We start from the raw sequence: 24075 nt of genomic DNA, 5'->3' as shown, positions 1-24075 counted from the left end.
GTTTTAATGGTGTGTGAACAAAAAAAAAAAAAAAAAAAAAGAAAAAAGAAAAAGAAAAAGAAAGAAAAGATACAGTGTGGAAAATGATAAAACCATTAAAACTCATTCAGTAGATGCAGACTATCCCCTGTACTCTAACAGGTCATTACATAACTATTCATTTTATTGCCTGGTGCTTATCACGCACCAGATTTAATACGGGAATGCAGTGATGCACTAAAATTGTGCTTCATGACGGATATATCAACTGAATATCTTATCATTTGAACCATAAATCACACTCCCTCTTTCACCCTCAGTTTTCCTGCATTCACCACTGGGTGGTGTGATGCGCGCAGGAATGAGTGTGAACATTTCAAATGAGCAAGGATGTCTCAGCGCACAAGGCTGCAGCCATGGTGTGCTTTTGTCTCCATACAGATTCTGCATGCCGCTTATAATAAAACGATAAGTGACTTCATCAAATGTGAAGCTGGGGGCACATGAGGAGGGTATCATGGCGCCACCTGCAGTTCTGCGAATCATCGAGAGGGGAAAAAATTAATTTGTTGTGCTATAAAAAATGGGCGCAAGCTGTGATAAAACATCATCTTCAAGCTCACTCTGAAAGCCATGAAAACGGAACAAAATCAGGATGAGGCGAGCAAACACAAAATCAGATCAGAGTTTGGTGACTCCGTCGCAGGAAGCACGCAACGCGAAGAGCAACGCGAGAGAAACGTGCGCATGAAACGACATGAAAGTCCGCACTTTCCTCTGAGGCGTTTCTGTTTCTTCCAACAGGAACATATCTTTTTTTTTTTTCATGCATGACCACGACACTCACCACGACGAGGCTGTGTGTGCTTCACTTTATGGTTCTTGTGAGAGGCATTCATTTGGCTGATGGGCTTCCTGTGCATCTGTTCCCAGGGACCTGTTTTATAATAATCTGCCCCATTGGGGGGGTGGTTTCACCTGCATCAAGGGTTCAAAGTTTGCTCTGCTGCAAGTTGCCAGACATCATTCAGCTTTCACTCGAGTTTGGTCACATTTGCATAAGTGTTTATGAAACTTTGCTCTGCGTCTCATCCGCTTCCACTGAAGCGCGGCAGCACCTCTGACCGGTGACTGCTCACAGTTACATCTTAAAAGTCATTTATGACACTTAGCATGACAGATATAGGCTCATTAGTGAATGGACAATCAAAATGTGTCAAAAGCCTTTTATGAAAAGTCTGAATTTTGCAGATCCATTTTGAAATCCTACCACTTCTTCATTTTAAAGACAAAATGAGGAAATGTAATTTTTATGTATTTATCATGGTTGGGGTTAGAGGCTGTGGGAAATACATTTACCGAGAGTCCTCACAAGTGTAGAATGACTAATGCGTGTATGTGTATTTGAGAAAGAGAGAGAGAGAGAGAGAGAGAGAGAGAGAGAGAAACGTGAGCTGTGGTGTTACTGAGTCATTCTTCAGCGAGACAGCAGTGAGAGAGGATCATGCAGCGGGTAAGCTTTCTTTCCCACTGTCATCATCTTCTTCTTCATCATCATCATCATCATCATCATCATCATCGTTATCCCATAAATCTAAAACCAAGTCCAGCTGAGGAATAATGTCAGCGAACAACACCACGGAGACAGCACAGGCGAGGGACTACACCTGTGTGCGCTTTTACGTGTCCACCGTGTCCTTCTCGGTGCTGCTCTTCTTCAACCTCATCATCAACTGGACCATCGTCCGTGAGGAGCGGCTCCGGACTCATGCCCGCTTCGTGCTGGTTTTCCACCTGCTGGTGTCCGCGCTGGTTTACCTGGGCATGAGCAGCGTCTTCTACTACCAGATCCACCTGGACGCGCTGCCGGGGCGCACCGCCTGCCTGGTCATGATCACCGTCCTGATCAGCAGCGCCTCCAACATCCTCCTGACGCTCACGGTGATGGCTCTGGACCGATACTGCGCCGTGTGCTACCCGATGCGCTACAGCGCCACCTGCACCGCCGGCCACTGGCCCTGGATGCTGGGTGCGCTCACCTGGCTGGTGGCTTTGATCATCCCCCTCAGTCTGCTCCTCCAGCCGGACTCCCAAGCCAGCAGAGCCGGCTATCACGGAGAGTGCGGCCCGGAGCAGCTGAGGCAAGGCGTGCGGCCGAAGGTGCTGTTCCTCGGTCTGTGCACGGTGCTGATACTGTACAGCTACGTGAGGATACTAGTGGAGAGCCGGCGACTGGGTGTGCTCAATCGGCGCAATCGGGCCGGGTGCAGGACGATCGCCTTGCACGGCACCCAGCTGGCCGTTTACATCCTCCCCAACTTTGTGAACTTCGTGCTGACCATGCTTCATGAACGTCGCTTCATTCAGACAGAGACCAAAGAGCTGGCCGCCGTGGTTATCTTTGCTTTCTTCAGCTTGGCGCAGTGCGTTGCGCCGGTTGTTTACGGTTTGCGTAAAGAGGAACTAATGGAGCAGCTGAGTCACAGGTTCCCCTGCTGTTCCAGATACTTGAAGACTGTCCTGGGCTGGACCGTGCGGGCCAGCTGGCAACACCCCCACCACAGAACACGGTATGTCCAGATGGAGGCGTTCATCTGCACATGGCCTCTCTGAAACCTCACAGACACCAGGGCTCCTTTTTCTCATTAGTCACTCTTTACAAACATTTCTTTAGGTTCTAACTAAAGACTTGATTCATGGTTAAAACAGAATTAACTGATGCATTATAAGTGATAGATTAGTAACTTAGGGGTTGCCAGGTTGGGATCTCTGTTGGTGGAGTCATTTACAGTAATAAACAGGCTCCACAGTCATAAATAAATGGTCTTTTAGCAAGTGTGTCACCTTCTTATGGGCCATCAGTAAAAGTCATTTCCAACATGGTCATCAGTCACTGATGAATGAGTTCTTACATAAAGACAAAGCAAGTGTCTGTCAGAGGAAGGTCAGCACCAGGCAGAGAGATTTGACATCCTGGCAATCCAAACTTAGTTCTGAGTTATAATCTACAAAACGCCTTACCACACATAAACCATTAGTCATAACTCATTATCAGAAAGTGGTGTCAGAATGGGACATGAACAACTTAATTTTACAAAATTTTGCATATTTCTGTAATATGAGGACATTTGAATATGGAAAAACAGACCACTGGGGAGGAAAATAGCTATTAACTGAAATTTCCCACGCCTGAAGAAAACACTTGATGACATGAAGTCACATGAAATGTCAGCATAGATGGGAAAACAGCAGCCAACTCATCCAAAAACAAACTTGTGGTCTACAGCTTCTTTTTTTTTTTTTTTTTAAACACTAGGCCTCATGTAGTAGATGAACAGCAGGCGTGTGGCTATATTCATTGACCTTGAGCACAGCAGGTGATGGGGCACCTTCACTTTCTTCCTGTCTCCAGTATTATTCAGCCAACATGTCTGTTCATGTCTGCAACTCAAACACACCCCTATGTATTTATTTACAGAGACAAAAACACTTTCCTCTCTGAGTGTTTGGTATCATGCTGATCCAACTGATGACCTTTGACCTTCTGCAGAGAGTTAGACTGTAAGAGCGACACCGCTTTTATGTCAGTATGATAAAATAAAAGGCTACAGCCAGAGGTCAGATAGCTTAGCTTAGCAGAAAGACTGGAAACAGAGGGAAACAGCTAGCCTAGCCTAGCTCTGTAATTCAAATGCTATACCTTGGTTATTTAATCCATTCAAAACAAAGTGTAAAAAGAAACATACTAAAATGTGAAAATCTTTCCTTCTTTTAAGTGACTTCTTTGACTTCTTGGATGATTAATAACAATATAAGGTCACTTGATCGAGAGAAACGTGCAAAGCTAGTTAATTTGCATAAGGTTCAACATTACTGTGACTTCTGCTACTACTATGACTAAATGAGCAACTAAAATGGACAGTAAGTCGTTGCTTGATTTCAGGACAAAACCACAGCTGAATATAAAATACTTCCCTTTTAAGTGTTTTGGAAGTTTGAGCGTGTTAGACAGCTCGCCACAGCACCACAGGAAAGGGCACATGAGTTAATTTCTGAAGTTCGGATGTAATTTTAGGTTCTTTTCACTCTCTTTTTCCCCTCAGGGAGCGAACACTCACAGCACAGACCATCATCTCCCTTGAGGTCTCACAAGTCCCAGCAGAGGAGGAAATAAGGAGTTCCTCACATGACTCACACTCATGTCAAGGTGATATGAGCAGCGCCTGATGGGAAAAAGCAGGCCAGGACCCCGACACAGCACAGGAACGTTTGGATACTGTGTTTTTTTTTTTTCAGCCCAGGCCTGAGAGGAACTGCAGGGATCTCCTCGGACTTCAGGAGAAGATCTTAGACCAGGATGTGCAGCAACATGGGACATCAGCACGTTTATGATGTGCTGGTTTTGACCCCTTGTCTCACACATGCAGATTCACAGAGGAACTGCTCGGTGACCAACAGATTGCGGTTTCAGAGGAAGTGGGCAGTTCTCTTACTGCAGATTTCTCTGGCTGGTCCAGGAATTTAAGCTTCGTGTCTTCACGTCACAAACCAACTTCTCTGACCCCAGGGCTGCAAACACCCCTGCATCATTTGGGATTAAGATGACTGGGACGGAGGACATGATTTCACATATCGTCTGGTGAATGTTGTTTCCATGTGTTCTTAACCTTGTGGATATTAAAAATTGTAAGTGTAATGGTCTTGATCCACGTGACTATTTTGAGTACCCTGAAATCATAAGAGGAACGGTCACGTCAATCAAAACATGGCAGTAAATACCCACAAATAATATAAATATTAATATATTTGACATTTCTAGTAAAACATTTGTCTGCTGATATTTTGGGAAATATTCTTATTCACTTTCTCGCAGAGTTAGATGAGAATATCAGCACCACTCTCAATAGATGTAGGCAGCTTGATCGTTAAAGTGTTGATGTTACAGAGGGTTGTTTTGAATATCAATACTAGTGTCCTGCTAAGACAATGTTAGGTCTTTTTTTTAGTCCCCTCTCCTGCACACTTTGCTTCTCTGCTGCCGTTGTGTGGATGCATGCAGAGTTTATCTTGTTATTTCAGAATTAACACAATAAGCATTTGTTATTTATTGTCAAAAGATTTTTCTTTACACATTCGTGTGATTATGTAATTGAGGGAGAGTAATAACAAGATTTGCCTTATTTTAGCAAATGAATCGATGGTGATCAAAATATTCAGGCGTAGTCTCTTAATTAACCAGGACAAATTTCTCTCCCCTGCATGATATTACATCAGCTACTTTTAATAATAAAACAGTATCAGTATCGGTATTGATATCGGTGATACTGGCCCTGGTATTATTTGGAATCAGACAAAAGCCATCCGTCTCCTACAACCAGGAGACATGAGAGGAAGAAGTGTCCAAACATTGCTGACTAGCACCTCTAAAGCTCACAAATCAATGCGTTACATCTCAAAAAATGTCATTTAAAAAAATTATATTAATAAACATAATTTGTATTTGTTAGGTTCGGACAGAGCCAGTGGAGCTGCTTCCTTGTCTCCCGTCTTTATGCTGCGTCCTGGCTTCAGCTTCTCATTTAAAGGACACCCATGAGAGTGACACCATTATCCAGCTTCTCAGCTATAGCCAATTACCACGAGAAAGTGAATTTACATATTTCTCAAAATGTTCAGGGCTTTTGTCTTAGTCATCTCTGTCTATGCAATGACCCACAAATCAGTGAAAACTCATTATAATTTCCCAGAGCTCAGAAATAACATTTTCAAATGTCTTGTTTTGCCGGAACAACCATCTAAAACCCAAAGATACTCAGTTCACAGAAACTGTAACCAAAGAATAGTTGGCACTTTGCCTGAAAACTGACAGAAGCTATTCATTTCTTGTTGATTGATTAATCCACCATCTCGCCTCTAAAAAAGAGTGATGGCTCTTAAATGGAGAATGGGTTGAAAATCAAAACTTTCTCAAAGCAAAGCTGACTTTTGTTGAATTGTCTCTCTCTGAATATTTGCCACAGAAAAAGAGAAGTTATATAACCAGTGGGGAGTGTGTACAGGCAAACAAAGTCTGCCATCTTGGTTGACTTGTGGCACACTTGCAGTTGAGTTTGTCAGGTTTTTTTTTCTTTCTTAATGTCAGACGAGATGGAGCCACACGAGCCGGGGAAATTCTCAACGTTTTAACCACAGGTCTCACGAAGCGGAGCCACAGCCCTCATCATCTCTAGACTAACCCCCACACTAGTTACACTTGACAAGTCTGCATATAAGCGCAGGAAGGGGTTCCTGTTGTTATTTTACAGTGGCACCTCTGCCTCAGAAGCCATGTGGTCGCAAAACGCTTACTGGCATCCCTGTAAAGTGTTCCTACCCTGGAAGAGCCTGGGCTGCAGAAGTGAAAGCAAAGTTGCAGATTATAATGAATACAATAGAAATAGGAAGTGAGTCTGGCAGGAAGGGAGGGGGGAGAAAATTTGCTTTGATGGGATTTTTTCTTTTCCTTTTCTGCTCAGCTTCAATATTTAATCAGTTTTTATTGGTTAGAAAAAACTTGTACAAGAAAAGAAGAACAGAAAAAACGTTAAAAGTGGTTTGGCCTGTTAAAAGCCACATTCACAGACATGGTGATAAAATGTTAGAACAACTTGGACACTACACAACACTTACTATTTACTGCTCCTCTGTTCAGGCGAAGCCCTCACAAATGTATGTAAGTAAATGCCACCAATCAGATAAACGGATAGACAGCCAGATCAATAAGTACTTTATTTATGATTCCCAATAGAAGTGTGTTGTTCAACCAAAAAGCTCAAAGAGGATCTGCACAAACACTGCGTCTCCACAACAGCTGAAACGATCCTCATATCTAACAGCAGCACTTTGTCACAATACAAGTATGAGAAGTCATGAATGTGTGCAGACCTCTTCAGGTTAATGGAAGCTGTACAGTCAGTCATCAACCCAAAGCCTGAGCCACATGAAACTACTATTTACAGTTAATGATGCCTGCTACCTTTAGCTGAGAAAGCAAACACTCGCTCTTTTGAAGCTAATGTGACGGTCGTTAGTAAAGAGTGAAAAATGAAACCTGCACATTTTGTGTTTGACTCAAGTCAGAGCAGCAACTTTGAACAGCATCTGTGGACCGGTTTCTAAGGCAAAGGCTTTGCTCCTGACATTAATACATCCGTGATGAGCACCAAGTGAGCTGAATTAACATGCAGAAAGGCAGTAAAGTACATAAACACCACACCATTATATACACATCTGAAAACAATGTAGATAAGTGTACAAATCCAAAGGCAAATCTGTCCTTTAAAGTACCTTTGTATATAAATTAAACAGCTTGAAACAGGTTAGTTAAAAGCTTCCTCTATTCACTGGCCTCTAATCTCAGTTGCATTGTTGTTGTTGTTGTTGTATTATTGGACAAAAATAACACCATAGCTCCATGTTTCAGCAGATTAAATGATGAAACCTTTCATTCAGCTGCAGTTATGAAGGCAGAGATACAAAGTAAATGGTGCATTGAAAAGCTCCGTGCACACATTTGAGACATTCGGTCATCAGTGGTTGTTAAATGCAGGTAGTAGGGTTGAATGATTTGTAGAAATACTTCTGTACTTTTCTAATTTATTGTCAGATTAAAATCTTTTTACGTTTTACAGATAAAAATTCAAATCAAGACCTTCAGCCCAATTTCTCGAGGTTGTTAGTCAAAATGAAATAAATACATGACTGGAAAACAGGTTCACAAAGAGACTTAAGTAGATTACAATCAAGATAACTCAGTAAAATGAACCCTTAAGTTTTGAATTGTGATTCTTGTGTAAAAACTATGAATCATTTCAGCCCTAGGTTGCAAATGCTGCTCAGTACATGAACGCTTAATCCTAAAGCTCTGAAAGACGTCACAGTGGAATCGGGCCGAAGAATTAGCGCGTTCACGCAAGGGTCATGTTTATATCACTGCTGACTGGGGCTGGAGGAAATAGATAGACGTGACTACTGCAGAGTCAATTGACCCAGGAGTGAATGTGATTGTTCCCTTTCACACTGACGACAACAGCCAGATGTTAGTGGGTTTTTGTGGGTTTTCTGTCCCGTGTAAAAGGAGGTATATAGAACAGATTAAACTGCTCAGGAGGAAGAGTGGGTCGTCCACACGTCACAGACACTGAACCCCAAATTGCTCAGGATAGTCAGATCAGCCCCTTCGCATGATAGCTCGCTGCCACCAGTGTGTGAGTGCGTGTGTGTGTGAATATTCGAATGAGAAGCCAATTGTAAAGTGCTTTGGATAAAAGCGCTGTAAAAATGCAGCCATTCTGCCATTTGCCACTGATATGTGGTGGAGGGGTAATGATAATAAAAGTTGATTAAGTCTGAGGGATCCTGCTGCAGATGACCCAGAACCTGGCGAGAAATGGAGGGACAGAAAAATACTAATAATAAAAAGGGAGCGTGGCGGATTTAGAAACCCAGAGGGTGAGGAGAAACCACTCCTCCGTTCTCCACCATGGCTGTAGAGATGGAGTGCATGTTCTTGAAGAGCCGCCTGGAGTCACTGGATTGCAGAGCCTTGATGTCGCGTGTGACCCTCTCATAGGCCTGAGGGATGAAGGGAGCATTAAAGCAGTGTGGAAGCTTTTTGGACTCAAGACAAATGGAAAATTGTGGATAAAAGCCGGGGCTGCTTACTGACTCTGTAAAATGCAATTCACTAATAACTAATTTCATGTTAGCTTGAACTTGACTTCTTGAAAAAGTGACAGTTACACACAAATTAAGCACTAATAATAATCTGTAGTGGCCTTACACAGATTTTTTTTCTCACGTTCACTACACAATATTCAGTCTAAATTTAGGATTCAAACCACTTCAGACATTGTCTTCAGTGTGTGTCTTACCTCCATACACCAGGTCTCACACAGCATCTTCTCATGCTGAGCTGAGGCATGGCCCTGAGTCAGAGAGCGTGAAGCCCTGCGGAGGAGAGGAAAAAGACACGAGAAACATCTCTTTAGGCTGCGTAGGAGGGTGTATGGGGAAACAAAGGCCACAGAGGACGTGGGAAGAAGAGTAAAGGAGTGAAACGGGGACAATGGTGGTTAAAAAAAAAAAAAAAAAGTCAGTTAAAAGCTGACTCTGTTCATTCTCTTACCGGGACAGGACGACCACCATGGCATAGAGGTCAATGGCACAGTCAGCAACTCTCTTCAGCACAAACTGTTCATCTGAAACATGACAGTGCTTGTTGAGATGACTTAACACAAACTTATTACACAACTGCTAAACAAACATACCTATAAATAAGAGGACTGATTGCCATTAAACCAAAAATTAATTGGACATGACTGTGATACTGTTTTGTGTGACTCGCTGTGGACAGATCTTAATTCCTCTCTCTTGAAGGACTCGAAAAGCAAATCACAAATGTCTGAAATGACTCTACATCCAGCCCAAACACCCAAAATCTTCCAGTTGGGGATTTTCTATGCAGATTTTCACTTTTCCAACACCCACAGGCTTTTTTCTCACCGGCACACATAAGCACACACACTTACCAATGATCTTCTTGCCATGTTTTATAAGCAGTTCCTCAACCACTGCTCCGAACTGTTCAATGGCTTTAACCGTCTAGAAATTGAAAAAAGAAAAGAAAAAAAATTGAAAAAAGTCTGTCCTGTCAAACTGTCATTTGTGCACCCACTCACTGCTGTGGGGAAGCCCCTTCAATAAATGCCTGAGACAGTAACATACCAGTTCACCGCTCTGTGCCAGCTCAGGATGTATGGTTCCCTGCAGAGTCAGACCTGTGCCCAGACCTGCCTTCCTACAGAATCAACAAAGAAGACCGTTATATCAACATGGCTGGGGAAGCACAAATACACCAACAGCCACCCAGTGAAATAAGTCCTCCATTAGCTGAATCTGTGCTGTCTCAGTTGCTACTGTGCACTCAAACTGTGCTCACAAACCAATAGATAATGATCCACTTAATGTGGCCACTCAATACAAAAGATAACACTTAAAAGCCTCAAGAGCCGCTTTGGATTACAGATACAAATATATAGTGCAACTGATTCAGTTACGCAACTATTAGATTATCATTATTAGGTGGATGACACACGCAGCTTGTCCTGTGCACAGCGTGTGTAAGGGCCGTGTAATGTTACGAGCTGTTCGACCACTTCAGAAGGCAAAGGTGTTTGCACCTGATCTGAACAGACACAGTCAAAGGCAGATTGAAAAGCCGGGCCATCATAGAGAAGGGTGAGATGCAGATAGGAACAACAGCACACATTTACTCACAGTCTCTCCGGGAGGACAATGGCAGTGTTGCAATAGTGTGAAAATGTCAGAACTAGTTGCAAACTTTCTCACCTCTGCAGAGCTGGCCAATTACAGTGTGAGGTGTGTGAGAATGTTAGATTATGAGAAAGTTAAAGAAATGGTGGGAGAGGTTTGGTTGTTGTAATCTGCACCACAACACAGTGTGAACATGGAAGAGAGGCGTTCAAAGATTCAAGATTACAGATTGAATGAGGCCAGAGGCAGTTTTCTGCATATAAGTTATCCCGTGTGTGTGTGTGTGTGTGTAATCCTTCAGAGTTGAGTGTTGGAGGACAAAGGGAATACGGACACATTAAGAAAAATTAGCTGCGTTCGAGTTTGGTAAGAAGAATCAATAGAGGACTCAAACACAGCATGTCTGAAAGCATTAATCTGCTGCGGGAAGTTTTCAAACGCATTAACTTGAAGAGGGAAGGAGATTTTGATTCTGTGACAGCTGTGTGTGTGTGCACACATACTTGTACTTCCATCTTTGTGAGGACACTCGTTGACATAATGCATTCCCTAGCCCCTTACCCTAACCTTAACCATCACAACTGAGTGCCTAACCCTAACCCTGACCCTAAACTAAACCTAGTTCTAACCATAACTCTAAAACCAAGTCTTAACCCTCAAAATGTGATTTGAAGGTGTCTAAAAAAGTGAGGACCGGCCAAAATGTCCTCACTTTCCCAAAATGTCCTCACTCTGTTAGTAAAATACTTTTTTTGGTCCTTACTATGTAGCAAGTACAAGTACACACGTGTGCGTGTGCTGATACACTTAAGTAAACTTCAAACAAACATTTCTCAGAAGGAGCTGATATAAAATATACCCCAGTAAGATCAGTTGTTTCTGCTCGATTGCAACTTTAAAGTGGTTTAATGAAGGATGCAACTGATACTGAAACTCGTTAAATAAATTGCATCCGTCATGTTATGCAGGGGAAGTCTTTATCTCCCGTTGTGTGTTTGTGTGTGTGTGCATGATGCTACCTTTTGGCTCTCTTGGTGATCTCTCCTGCAAGCAGCCCAGCGTTGCCGAGCGGGTTCTTCAGGGCCTTCTGTAAACCCTTCAACTGGTTACCAGCGTTCTGCAGGGAAGCAGAGAGGGTTGTGCATGATGATCAACGATGAGGGCGACTGATTTAAGGCGCTGAAAACATTTTTTCTCCTCTTATTGTGAGTGATACATGAACACATGGTTTTCTGCCAAAGACACACACGCAGATGTTTTGAGTGATTAACTCTTCTTCCTGAGGATTGATTGTGGCTTATTTAGTCACAAATAACTGATGTTATAGGAAAAGAACTGAAGCCAGCTCGTCAGGAGCCTTTTAATATATATTACAAAATGCACTGTAACAGGCTGAGTAATGCCCCCTTTCACACCGAGTCCTTGTAGAACCAAGATTGTAACACTGTTAGGCAGCTATTGTTAGTAACAGTTAGTTACACAGATGTGAGTAAAAATAAAAGGGTTAATGTATGACAAATATTTAATGGTTTATGGGTAAAAAAAAAAATGCTGTAATCGTTGCCTAAAAATCTCTTCCTGTTGAGCAGGCATGAGGAGTGTGGCCTAATACAGCAGGATTTCATGAAAACGTATGGTTTTCTCCACCATTAGGTAAAACTATGGTCGTATCCAGACCAGCAATTAAACACCATCAACTGCTGTTTTAGTTTCGCTGCCTTTTATTTTTTAAGGAGCAAAACATCAAAAATAAAATTCACAGCATTTCATTAGAAAATGTTGTCAGTGTTGGCAGATTGTACAGATTCCCACCTACCTATTGGTGGGTGGGAATCGGCTGTTCCTCCTCTCCTTCAATAATGTGTCCAGTCTTTACTTTAAGACTTCAACCCATGTTATAAAATCTTGCTGAAGTCATGAGTAGGGATCTCAGTTTCAGTGACCACATCAAAGCTATCGAAGCATCTTAAAAACATAACTAGGCTCAGAGACCTTGTGTCTAACCAAGACCTAGAGAAACTTATTCATGTCTTTATATCCTCCAGAGTCCATTATTGCAACACTCTCCTCACTGGTTTACCACATAAGATCATTAGACAGCTACAGCTTATTAAAATGCTGCTGGCTAAAACTAAGAAAGGAGAGCATGTCACTCCAGATCTTTGCACTGGCTTCCAGTCAGATACAGAACTGTTTTACTTATTGTCTACAAGTTACTAAATATATATAGATGTGGAGCCTAAATATATTTCTGAAATGTTTGATGTATATGAGCCTAACAGGTCTCTGAGATCTGTGGGAGCTGGTCAGTTCGTGGTGCCCAGAGTTAAAACTAAACAGCCACTATGCTGCTCACTGCAGGAAGCAGCTCCCAGAGGATATCAAATCTGCCCAAAACGTAACCGTAAAAACTGCTGTTCTCCACTGCCTTCATTTAATCATTTAATCTTGCACCGTAATTAGATATATCTGGTTTATAGTCAATGTTTTTATAGTTTTTACACTGTTTTCTTATTATGCTTTTACCTCTATTATTATGCTTCTTTTATTTTGACTGAAAGTATTACACACTGTGTATGATAATGTGCTATACAAATAAATTTGCCTTTCCTTTAAGACACAGAAGAGATTGACAAGGCACGGTTAGGAAACACATGCTCAACAAAGATCTGTGGTGTAAAATAAGAAAAAGGAAGCTGGCTCTTGATCACCCATTTTCTTCAGCTTCAGGATGTGCCAGTGTCTTGTAAGTTGCATAGGAAATACTGTAACAAGTTTTTAACAGCAAGCAGAAATCACTTCCTCTCTGCAGAACGTCTGTACTTTTCCACACACATATTATCAGATCATCACAGCTGATTCTGAAGAAGAACAATACAGCAAAGGGGTTTTATGTTACCTGGAAACCATTGAGGGCCACAAAGAGCCTCAGGATGTCATTGGTGCCCTCAAAGATTCGGAAAATCCTCAGATCCCTCATCACTCTTTCCACTCCAGAGTCCTGCAGGGTACAGATACAGGAAAATGAGGAGCTTCCACCTCTTTGTCAACTAAATCCTGTGTAAGAATTAAGATGCAATAATCATATATAAGACATAATTTACTACTTGCAATGCACTAAATGTAAATTTATTTGAGAATACTCTTTAAAATTCACTCTTTATCTCAGTCTGTGAATTCTGTGAGGAACCGCCATACTGAGGAATGAACATGAAGCAATGAGCTGTGATATTTATCATCTCTTATACATGCAAGATATTTTGATCTCAGCTTCTCAAACAAGTTAAGATAAGGCAGAGAAAACTCCTGGTGAAAAGAATAAAAGAGACAACCACTATTTGTTTTAAAGCCAAAGTGCAAGACACTGTAGGTATTTTAGGCAGCGTGTTCTGCCCAGAAGAGCAGAAATGAAAATGTACGGGCCACACTTCTCACTTTACTTCCTTAGTGAAATGAAACCTTGAGTCAAAATGCACACAGTGAGGAGAACTAATACAATGCCCGTTGTATCAGTGTTTTTCCCCCTCAACTTGCAGAAACATGTAGGAAGTGGACGAAATGACAACATCATCTGCACAGTGCATCAACACAACACAACAGCCTATAATACACACATTTCTTAAGCTTAATATCTTAAATCTCTGTTGAGGTTTTTAGTGATTTAGGAATTGTGAATTGTTCTGTTGTTAAGTTAAATTACATTAAATTGTGCAGGTTATTTTGCCTGCAGAGCACAGTTTGTACCAGGGCTGCAGGTGGTTCTTCGAAGTTTTTGGGCATACTTTCCACTGTATTGAGGTAAAGCAGCAGCAGGTGGCCTCACGTATCGTTTGGTTTATTTTAAGAACAGCAACAATGTTGTTTACACAACTTTACGTCGCCCCCATCTTTTCAGCTAGCTTGTACCGGTCTATTCTTGTTTGTTCTCTCTTTTTACCTCGGGAAACCATCTGTGTGGTTTTTGCATTTTCTGAGAATGAGCGACTTGCATGTTACAACTATGTGACTCAACACCACAATGGTAAAACAAAGATTATGTGGCCATTTATACTATATATATACCTTTTTCTAAGAAACAAAGTTGTTGTACCTTCACCAATACATTTGTAGTAGTTGTTAGAAGCTCATAGCACTTTTATTGCTGGCTGATGTCATCACAGATAAGTTGCTCTTTATTCAAAACATGTTCAAGTTCAAGTCACTGCAAATGAAGAATGGACATATGCTAATGTTGGTTCAGTACACAAAGTGACTGGTAAAGCAGGAAATAGTGTTCCCTCTACAGTCAATGGTACCAGGAAGTAAGGAGCATCAGGACACTGGGAAATAAAGGTCCTTATTGAACATTCCTGTTTGACTTCCCACTGTTTGTGAAGAAGCCTGAGGACTAAGCAAATAGACTGAAGACAGATTAAGAAATGAAAGCACTGTTTGATACAATAGAGACATTGTGATGTTCTTTGTAAGCTACTAATTCCTGTAATGTTTGAATAGATGTTTGAAAGGGGACACACCACTGAAAACACAGGACTGACTGTTGGCACAGTGTCAGAGAGCTGAAGTGTTTCACTGTAATTTATTTCTGCTTGAGTACATAACTGCATTATGACTACTGGCAAAGTTTTGTGTCTCTTGGTTACTTATTCACTCGTGATTTCTGCTCCCTAATCACATTAGAGTGGATAAAAATTCTACCACTAGTACCAATGTGGATGCTGCTGGTACGTAGTGCCTGCTGACTGTGTGAATAAATATTGTAACGGCACTGAAATCTATTCCCTAATCGCTCCACGGTTGCCAAAAATCCTGTCCCCAGAGCACACACTTCTTTGCGGTCAGAAACTATGGCACAGGAAATGCTAGTTAAGTTGCTATGTTTCTATAATGGGTCTGGAAAAGTTCCTGCTAAGAGCATATTGTGGTCAAAACACAACTAAACCGTGACGTATTCAGACCACGGTTCATCAGTTTAAAATGTACCTGGATTCTTGGAAAAGTTCTTGGAGTGAAAATGTACTTTGATGAGGGAGATTTTGGGGGTTAGGAAGTATGGTGCAGAGTATTTTGACCTTGGTTCCTGCAGTAGTCAAAACCCAGGTCAAATTCTTGAATCCTTAAAAATCCTGGGTTTTGGAAAACAGGCTAAAATTAGCAGCTGACTCACTAGTCCCTGCTTCTTGATAGCCAGCTGAAGCAAATGTAACATTGCTCATTTACACTGTGAAATAGCTGTTTGATTAACTTCTTGTGTTTGCCTTTTGCGTAGCAGCATCTGCTTTCACTGGGATGTTAAATGCTAAAATTCAATAACTGGCGACAACACTCACAAACCGCTGGCGTGTATATTTCAGATGCAGATTCTCAATTGTCATCTGGTTTGTATGTAACAGGATGTGGACTGAGCACTCACCTTCATAAAACCCATGCCACCCATAACTTGAATACACTCGTCGGTCACGGTCCACGCTGCTTCCTGTCACAAATGAGGGAAAAAAAACAGACACACACAATCATCTTAATTCAGTAAACAAGTCTTGATACATCTACTTCCCCTACCACCATGTGTTTTCCACAGAATAAGGAACATCATGAAATGTTACAAAAGACATGCTGCATTTAGCACTGAGATGTAAGAAACATGCAGTACATACAAAGTATAAAACCAGATTAATGCAGCATTTTCTAAAAGACTGCCTGGTTCCTATGAGAGATGATCTTAAGAGCAATTAAGCACAGTCAGCCAGGAGCTATGGGAACTAATAGCACCTCTGATATGCCTCTTAAACCAATGAAACTGTTGAGTTCTTACGGAGGCAAAGATTTTGCTGATGGCAGCCTCTATCTGGAACTCAGTCGCTCCACTGTCCATGTTCCCACTGATCATGTAGGCCATTGACTGCAAGAAGACACAGAGGATGCAATGTCAGCGTGGCTTTTAAATACACCTTGTTCAGCTGCAGAGATTTTCTGCAACAGTACAAAATAATGCAAAGATTACACACTGTGACTATACAAGTGTAAACGTGGTGTAACTGAATGCTCAAAACATCCTTGCTAATCAAATGAAAAGGGATTTTTTAGACGGGACAATTGTGCTTCTTTAAAATGGCATGATTTACAGTAAATACCAACCAGCGACGTGCCACAACAATGCAGAGTCTCAACCTGTGGATTATGCTGTTGCACAGAGATGTTTGTGGGTAAAACAGGAAATTACGCCTGATGTCGTTCATTAGACATCTCAGTTTCGAAATTGCTGAGTTAAAGGTGAATCAGACTGGAGCACAGGTAGAAAATTCACTGTTAGGTAGTCCTGACCTCTGTGACATACTGCAGCATTGCCATGCGCGCCATCTTCTCCTGGATGGCGCCGTAGTTGTGGATTTTGCTCCCAAACTGGGTTCTGTTGGCTGCGTGATCCACCTGGTGAAAAGAGGAAAATGATGATCACTGTCACACCTTGATTCACAGTTACAGGCTGCATCTTCATCATCTAAACAGGTCATTTCTCTTACAATAGCACGAGAACATTCAGATTTTGTCTCCCATACACATGCATCTCCTGCTCAGTTTATAAAATATTGAGGACAGGGATTCCTCCCATTAGAACTTCTTTAAAGGTTTCTGTACTGTGATCTTTGTAATTCATTTGGATGGATATCACAGTCTACAGCAATGATGTATACATATAAGCATTTACATGCTAAACTTTGTGCAGGGACAAAAATAATCTTGTTTACTGTGGTTGGAGCAGCATCTGACAGTAGGACAATATGACAGTAATGAGTTTGTAGTGTTTCACTTTCTGTTAAAAAAATATAAAAGCCAAGTATTTGATGGTTGCAGCTTCTGAATCTTCTGCTTCTCTATATTTTACATAAACGTGCACTGAATCGTTTTGTATGATGTTGTGCTATTGGTTAAACAAGACAAGCGACCTGAAACAGTCACCCACAGCATTTTCCAATTTTTCTGCACATAACACACTCAACAAAAATGATCAATTGTGCACCAATAATCAAATTTTACTTTCTGTGCGCTAGAAAACAGAGGGGAGCACTTTGCAAACAAAAAACATGACATAAATGATTGACATGTCCACAAATTCGTCACACATTTCCAGTGTCAGAAAGATTATGCAATTATTAAACCAGTTGCCTTGTGTGTCAAGAATGAGGTCATTGTGTCTGTTATTTATCAAACTGCTGCTTGTGCAACAGTATCAGAATATGAAGTGTTCTAAAAGGTTTAACATTTACACTTAACACAGTTCTTTTTTTATGTGCTTGTTTTTAAAAGCATTATAACATACATATGTAGTCACCTGCTCAACCCAGAATAATGCTTGAGAAAAACAACGCACATCACAAGAGCCCATTTGAATCTTCAGCGTCTGTAACCTCAGCAGGAGGCTGCATCGCAGAAACAGGCCATACTGAACTACAAGATAGGGGAATTTCCCACAAACCCACAACGGAGGATATACGATACTGACACAGGGGGGTGTAACCCAGACAACACAGATAAAAATCCACGCAGCAGATAGGAAACACAACAGCGCATACAGAGATGTGAAGCTGTGAGCTGAAGATAAATAATTCATGAGAAGAGCTCATCTACTGCTGTCACACCTCACACCACTTCCCTTGCTGTCTACATTTTATTGTGCAAGAGGTAGTTTAACTCACAGCTTTGGCGATGACTCCCTTCATGGTGCCGGAGAGGGCGGCTGCCATGCCAAAGCGCCCATTGTTCAGGATGTTCATGGCGACCTTGAAACCTCCACCCACCTCACCCAGCACACAGTCTGCTGGCACGCGAACATTATCGAAGTAGACCTCAGCTGTGTTGGAGGCCTTGATGCCCATCTTCTTCTCTGGAGGGCCGCTGCAAGCAAGAAGACAGGGACAAGAGAGATTTAGGGAATCTGAAAAAAAGGCATTAACATAAAGGCGCAAAATCATATCTGAAAAACATCTCCCAAAAAAAAATGTAAGTAAAGAAAAAAAGGTGCTCACTGTGTCACTCCTCCAAAGCTCCTCTCTACGACAAAGGCTGTAATCTTGTCCTTCATCTCCCCAGTCTTGGGGTCCTTCATGGGGGTCTTGGCGAACACTGTGAAGATCTCAGCCAGGCCTCCATTGCTTTCAGGAGAAAGAGGTTATCAGATCAGGAGAGCACCATTAAGTAAGTCACAGTGCTGCCCCCTTGTGGTCGACAGTCTCTGAATACTTGTGCTGCATCCTCACCTGATCCAGATCTTGCTTCCGCTGAGAGTGTAATATTGTCCGCAGGGGGACTGAACAGCTGTGGTCTTGATAGAGGCAGCATCAGAGCCACTGGCTGGTTCGGTCAGACAGAAGGCAGCAACATGCTCTCCTGGAGGGACAAGCATGAACAGTAAACACACACACAACAGAAATGATAAACCAGTTCTATGTTTTTCTCTCACTGGATCATGTTACTTCTCGATACATTGAAAGCTTGTGGTATTTCTCCGTTGGTTGCAGAGCTACACGGATGTGGAACAAAAGCTGCAGGAGCACATTAAAGAATAACACATGTTGTGTGTTCATTTGTTGTTATTGTTACCAAATCCTATGAAAAGACAAAAATCACATACATGGAGGCTTAGTTTGTTTGCAGGCAAATGCCACAGGCACCTTTAAAATGAACCACTGAAGAGGGAAGTGGCTCAGATTTACTGCACCTTCATGTTTACATGTTCCAGCTGGACTGGAACCGTGAACATACAGAAACATTTCAGTAAGGTTCTCATGAATTTGTCTTGGGCAAGACATTTTACAGTTGAAAAATAAACACACTGCTCTCTGGTGGACACACTATAGAATGGTGAAAGTTTCAGAAACTCATCTTTGGCATTTCTGTACATCCATTTCTTGTGATTTATTGGCTGACATAGGTGACAATATCAATGTAATTTTGAGTTTGTTGAGCTTGTAATGTTTTATATTGTGTTCAATTACTATTAGGAAAACTACAGGCACTGTAGTTTATTTTGAGTCAATCCTACATAAATTATCTAGCTATTATAACTAAATATAAATCCATCAAACTCACCTCGAGAAACAGTCCCCAACAAATGTGTTATTTACTCCTTTGTGAGTCACCTTTCCTTAAAAACACAGTGCTCAACTATTTAACAAATGATTTGCCAGTTTTAAAAAATGAGGAGGAAGTCATTAAGTGTTTTGAGACAAACTAAGACATTGTTGCTTTTGTTCTTTTCACTGGATTTGCTGACAATAATAAAAATACAGAATATCACCAGCCTTATCTTGTAATGAGCATGAGCATTTAGTCCACTAATACACAACTAAATATGGCCCTAAATCAAGATGCTGGTCTTCATACCTGTGGCAAGCTTAGGCAGGTACTTCTCCTTCTGGGCTGGATTCCCAAAAAGTAAGATGCCCTTGAAGCCAATGGACTGATGCGCTCCCAGCGTGATGCCGACGCCCAGATCATGACTGCCAACGATCTCCACCAATCGGGCGTACTGTGGGATGGACGGATATCATCCCATTAAATTTACTGTTTACAGAGCTGTCTGACACAGTTAGCAGCTACACAATATTTACTAATGTGTACAGACGCACCTGTGTGTTTGAGAGGCCGAGGCCACCCAGGTCAGCTGGCACCTGTAGGCCAAAGGCACCCATCTCCTTCAGGCCCTCCATGGTGTGATCCTCCACCTTCTCCAAAGCATCGTTCTTGGCAGGATCATTTACCTCCTGTTCACAGGAAGCAGACACACGGAAGGTGAGGGTGACAAAGAGGGTTGTTAAGAGGCTATCAGCATGAAATCAGACAAATTTATCCATGAGCTCAATGAGGTTTTAAATTACCTCAAAAAATTTGCTGACAGGCCCGACAAGCTCTCGAAGGAACTGCTCCTGCTCCTCATTGAGGGCTACGGTGCAGATAAGAGTGAATATTTGTTTTCAAGTTCTACAGAAGTATTTAATGAAATGCTGGCACATTTTAAAACAGATAATAACATGAATGTCCTCTGATTTACCTGAGGGGAAGGGAAACACTTGGGCAGTTGCAATCTGCCCCTGGAAAATGTTGACAGCAAATGATTTGGATTCCTGTGGAAAATGAAGTCAAACTTAGTAAAGTTTGTGCTAACACAAACAGAATATCCAACAGCTGAGTTAAAGGTGCCCTTAACTGTCAACTGGCTGTGCAACTGTGTAACCCTGAGGTTCAACAAGTGTTTTAAATGCACTTTCTTCCTCCTAAAACATTTGTAAAGATGATTTCTTTAAAACATTTTGCTACTAGCATTTTTTAGATTTATGTTTACTAGCTTCTCTTCTGCTGCCTTCACCGACACATCGCTGCATCTGTTACTGCCACCTGCCAGTCAGTGGAATAGTGGGAAACTATTAGTGGGACAGCGTACTGCATCATCCACAAGCAGGTGGACATGCCTCCAAATAAAAGACATTAAAATCTGTTCCATAGTGCTACAGGAGGACAAAAGCTCCACAGGGGACCTTCAATTCTGAATCAATACAGTGATGTGTAGCAACAGAGGCAAATCTTAACTGCTCGAATAAAATTTAAAAAAACACAGAATGATGAAACATAATCTCAAATATAATAATAATGAATCAACATACACTGGTGACTGTCTTCTTATCCACTTTAGTGGTGGCATCACTGCCGACTGCTGCTGGCTTCTCCAGCACCGCCTGAAGAGGAGAACCAAAACACAGATAGAAGAGAACAGAGAATGAGCTTGAAAACGGTTCATCACTTAAGTTAAAAAAAACAAAAAAAGAAGCTCTGGAAGAAAATGAAGCTCTTGGTGCATAATTTAACAAAATAAATAAAGTTGAAGTACACGTTGCAATAATTCAGTCATACAGCTTCATTCAGTCATTGTAAGGGCAAAGCAGTTTGTCTAAGAGCATTAAATGGTTATAAACATAAAAAATGCGTATATATTGGCAAAACTAATCTACTACTACTTTTCCATGTTTGTAGGTAGTGGAGAAAAGAAAAGTCCCCTGTGATCACCGACACTGTGTTTTAAAGCAGCTGAATGCATTATGTTGTTCTCAATTCTGCTTCTGCTGTCAGGAGATGGACTGAGTGTAAAATTTGACTGTGGTTTATAAATACTGTGTTGATCATGAGTCGTTACTGAGCTGCTGAGCCGCAGATAAAATCATTATTTTAAGATCATGACAAAAATACAGGTCAAAGAATATACTGACAAATCTGAGATCAGAGAAATTCAGAAGCAATATTAGTTTCATTACACCATAATTACAGCCACAAGTCATCCTTTACCACGTCTATATGAGCTGCAGATATGTAACATTTTTTCTGCTTGTAAAATATGATATATGATATATACATCCTGTTATATTAGAAACGTGGCAGCTCTACTTATGAAATACAAGAATCTGCTACAACTTATAAGACAAAAAAAAACACAATCTTTTCAGACTTCATCTAAGCAGCCCTTACCAACCCTTTCTTGTCTCTTATTTCTTTAAAAAAATGTCATGTCTAAGCACTTGGCCTGTGGCAGTGAACAGTTGTTTATTCAAAATGCAAAAAGGATACACTCCCACTTTTGGATGACATCTAGCTCATGGTCTCATGTGATTTGACTGCAGGTATTGTAAGTGGGTTCAAACAAAAGCGTCTGCAAAGCGAATTTCATATAAGTAATAATAAGCATAAGTAATTAAGTAGTAATAATAAGTAACTAATACATCAAAGAGATTTTATTAAATCTATTATTGTCACAGTGGGTGTGCAGCAGTGTGTGATATCTTCTGCCAACTGCCTGTCCTGAACCCTGTCCTGGACAACTGCAGTGTCACCCACATTCATGGTGTCACCTTTATCACCGAGTCATGTGATCAGTGAACTTTCACCCACTTCCAGCGGGAGGGGATGCCAACGTTATGTCACCCAGCGACTGAACAACAATAGTCTCAATCATATTCTGACGAACAGAACAAAACATATCTAGAAAGGTGTAAATCAGTCGGATCATAATTATATTGAAGGCTGTAGGGTTTTTTATACCTGTGCGGCTTGGCTTGCGTAGAGACGGGAGGTTTGCACAGGAATCACAGCCCTGGTCTGCCGCTGACCTCTGTAGCCGAGACGAGAAACCATAGGTCGTTTTGAACTTTGTTATTGTTTTCGTTATTGTTAAGAGTATTTCATTTTCGACAAGAGCCAACAAGTTCAATAATAGCTTTAAATATTACCTACCCAGAGAGCACGGGAGGAATCCTGAGGATGGTGCCACACAGTGCGGAAGACTGAGTCACTTTGCGAAGCAGCATGATTATATTTTGGTCTAAAGAAGGGAAAAAAAAAACACAATTTACCGTAATTAGCTAAACAACACACAGACAAACGGTCAAACAAGGACGGTTAGCTAAGGGGTAAAATAGCGGGCTGCGCACAGCTATGCTACGTAACGTTTTGTAACTTGGCCACTTTTGATTCGGTGTTTTGCTTCCTCGTAGAAAAAAACAGCAGAGGCCAGTTAAAATTATTATATCCCTTCTATCGAAAACCAAAAACAGCCGTTTTCAATCACATACCTGCAGAAGTTATATTATAACACGTCCCCAACGTCCGAGCAGTGGCCGACTGACTGGTCCCCTAGTGACCCGATTTTTCCTCTTCTGTTGTCTTTCTCACCGCGGTGCTTCATGGGATATGTAGTTTTACACTCCCGGGGGTTGCCCGAGAGACTTCTCCAAACAGCGGAACCGAAATAAATACAAGAAAAGCAACTGAAAAAATAAAAAAAAATTAAAAATCTAAATCTAAATAAAATAATAAAATTAGAGTGAATTTATTAAAACAATTATAAATATAGTAAAATATTTTTTAAAAAGTGGGGTTATGCTATGTAATATACTGTATACTGCCATCTATTCACAAATTCTGAGATTTATAGTTAAGTCACAAGTCATTTTTAAAGCTGGCAACAATGGATAAACCTTTACATAGCTACAGAATTTTGTTATTATCACGATGTTATTTGTTATTACATAAAGAAACTACTGCAAGTGTTTAGCCTGTATGAAGAACCCAAACTTTTTTTAATTACCACAATGAAATTCTGAAATAACATTTTTGGTGGCCAACCAGCTATACATTCTTTCCCTGGTGTGTGCATATATATATATATATATATATATATATATATATATATATATACACACACACACACACACACACACACACACACAGATATGAATTCATGCTGTTGCTGCTCCACTGGAAAGACCAGTCAAGCAGCAACAGCTGACTCCATGGACCAACCCTGCCATGTATTAACATTCCAAGCTGCTGCTGGTGGTGTTATGGTGTGGGAAATACTTTCTTGGCACACTTTTAGCTACATAATATTACCACTCAATAATGGTCTGATTGCCACAGCCTATTTGAACATCGTTGCTGACATTGTGTATTACCTAATGGCCAGTTAACCATCTTATTATGGCTAGTTTCAACATGATAATCCACCATGTCACCAAGCAAAAGTCATCTCAAACTGGTTTCATGAATAAGACAATGAGTTCAGTGAACTTCAGAGACCTCCCCAGTCACCAAACCTGTATCCAGGGGAAAAACCTTTAGGATGTTGTAGAACAGGAGACTGAAAATGATGCAATCATGTCAACATGGAGCAGAATCTCAAAGCAAAGTGCCACAAAGAACTGAAGCAGTTTGAGCAAAGGGAGGCCCTAGTCTTGGATCCCAGTT

General features: G+C 41.2%; 2 protein-coding genes across 2 annotated transcripts; one reads left to right on the top strand and one right to left on the bottom strand.

Moving 5' to 3' along the window:
- The first annotated feature begins 1340 nt into the window (after nt 1–1340).
- LOC139606668 (odorant receptor 131-2) lies at nt 1341–5582 on the top strand. The gene is made up of 2 exons (XM_071458937.1): nt 1341–2549; nt 4083–5582. Exons 1-2 carry the CDS (start codon nt 1600–1602, stop codon nt 4204–4206), a joined length of 1074 nt encoding a protein of 357 aa, XP_071315038.1. The 5' UTR covers nt 1341–1599; the 3' UTR covers nt 4207–5582.
- A 1142-nt stretch (nt 5583–6724) lies between these two features.
- acadvl (acyl-CoA dehydrogenase very long chain) lies at nt 6725–23016 on the bottom strand. The gene is made up of 21 exons (XM_071458936.1): nt 22902–23016; nt 22564–22651; nt 22372–22441; nt 20946–21017; nt 20336–20408; nt 20163–20227; nt 19914–20048; nt 19669–19813; nt 18543–18672; nt 18312–18437; nt 17982–18180; nt 16612–16716; nt 16103–16189; nt 15704–15766; nt 13193–13294; nt 11313–11410; nt 9745–9817; nt 9549–9621; nt 9146–9218; nt 8892–8967; nt 6725–8592 (listed from the first exon to the last, which is right to left on the bottom strand). Exons 2-21 carry the CDS (start codon nt 22635–22637, stop codon nt 8455–8457), a joined length of 1977 nt encoding a protein of 658 aa, XP_071315037.1. The 5' UTR covers nt 22638–22651; nt 22902–23016; the 3' UTR covers nt 6725–8454.
- Nucleotides 23017–24075: the final 1059 nt, after the last annotated feature.

This window comes from Trachinotus anak, unplaced genomic scaffold, assembly GCF_046630095.1.
Source record: "Trachinotus anak isolate AG129_WGS33_773 ecotype Australia unplaced genomic scaffold, CSIRO_AGI_Tana_v1 ptg000023l, whole genome shotgun sequence".
Classification (NCBI taxonomy): Eukaryota; Metazoa; Chordata; class Actinopteri; order Carangiformes; family Carangidae; genus Trachinotus; species Trachinotus anak.
Note: the sequence above shows the minus strand (reverse complement) of the source record. Positions and strands in the feature narration are given on the sequence as shown.

What these genes read in the sequence shown, in the direction of transcription:
- LOC139606668 (XM_071458937.1), top strand. Translation starts at nt 1,600, where the DNA reads ATGTCAGCGAACAACACCACGGAGACAGCACAGGCGAGGGACTACACC. An exon ending in CACCCCCACCACAGAACACG is followed by an intron (nt 2,550 to 4,082) that starts GTATGTCCAGAT and finishes TTTTCCCCTCAG; the next exon opens with GGAGCGAACACTCACAGCAC.
- acadvl (XM_071458936.1), bottom strand. Translation starts at nt 22,637, where the DNA reads ATGCTGCTTCGCAAAGTGACTCAGTCTTCCGCACTGTGTGGCACCATC. An exon ending in CTGTCAGCAAATTTTTTGAG is followed by an intron (nt 20,049 to 20,162) that starts GTAATTTAAAAC and finishes TCCTGTGAACAG; the next exon opens with GAGGTAAATGATCCTGCCAA. An exon ending in TCAGCAAAATCTTTGCCTCC is followed by an intron (nt 15,767 to 16,102) that starts GTAAGAACTCAA and finishes CATTTGTGACAG; the next exon opens with GAAGCAGCGTGGACCGTGAC.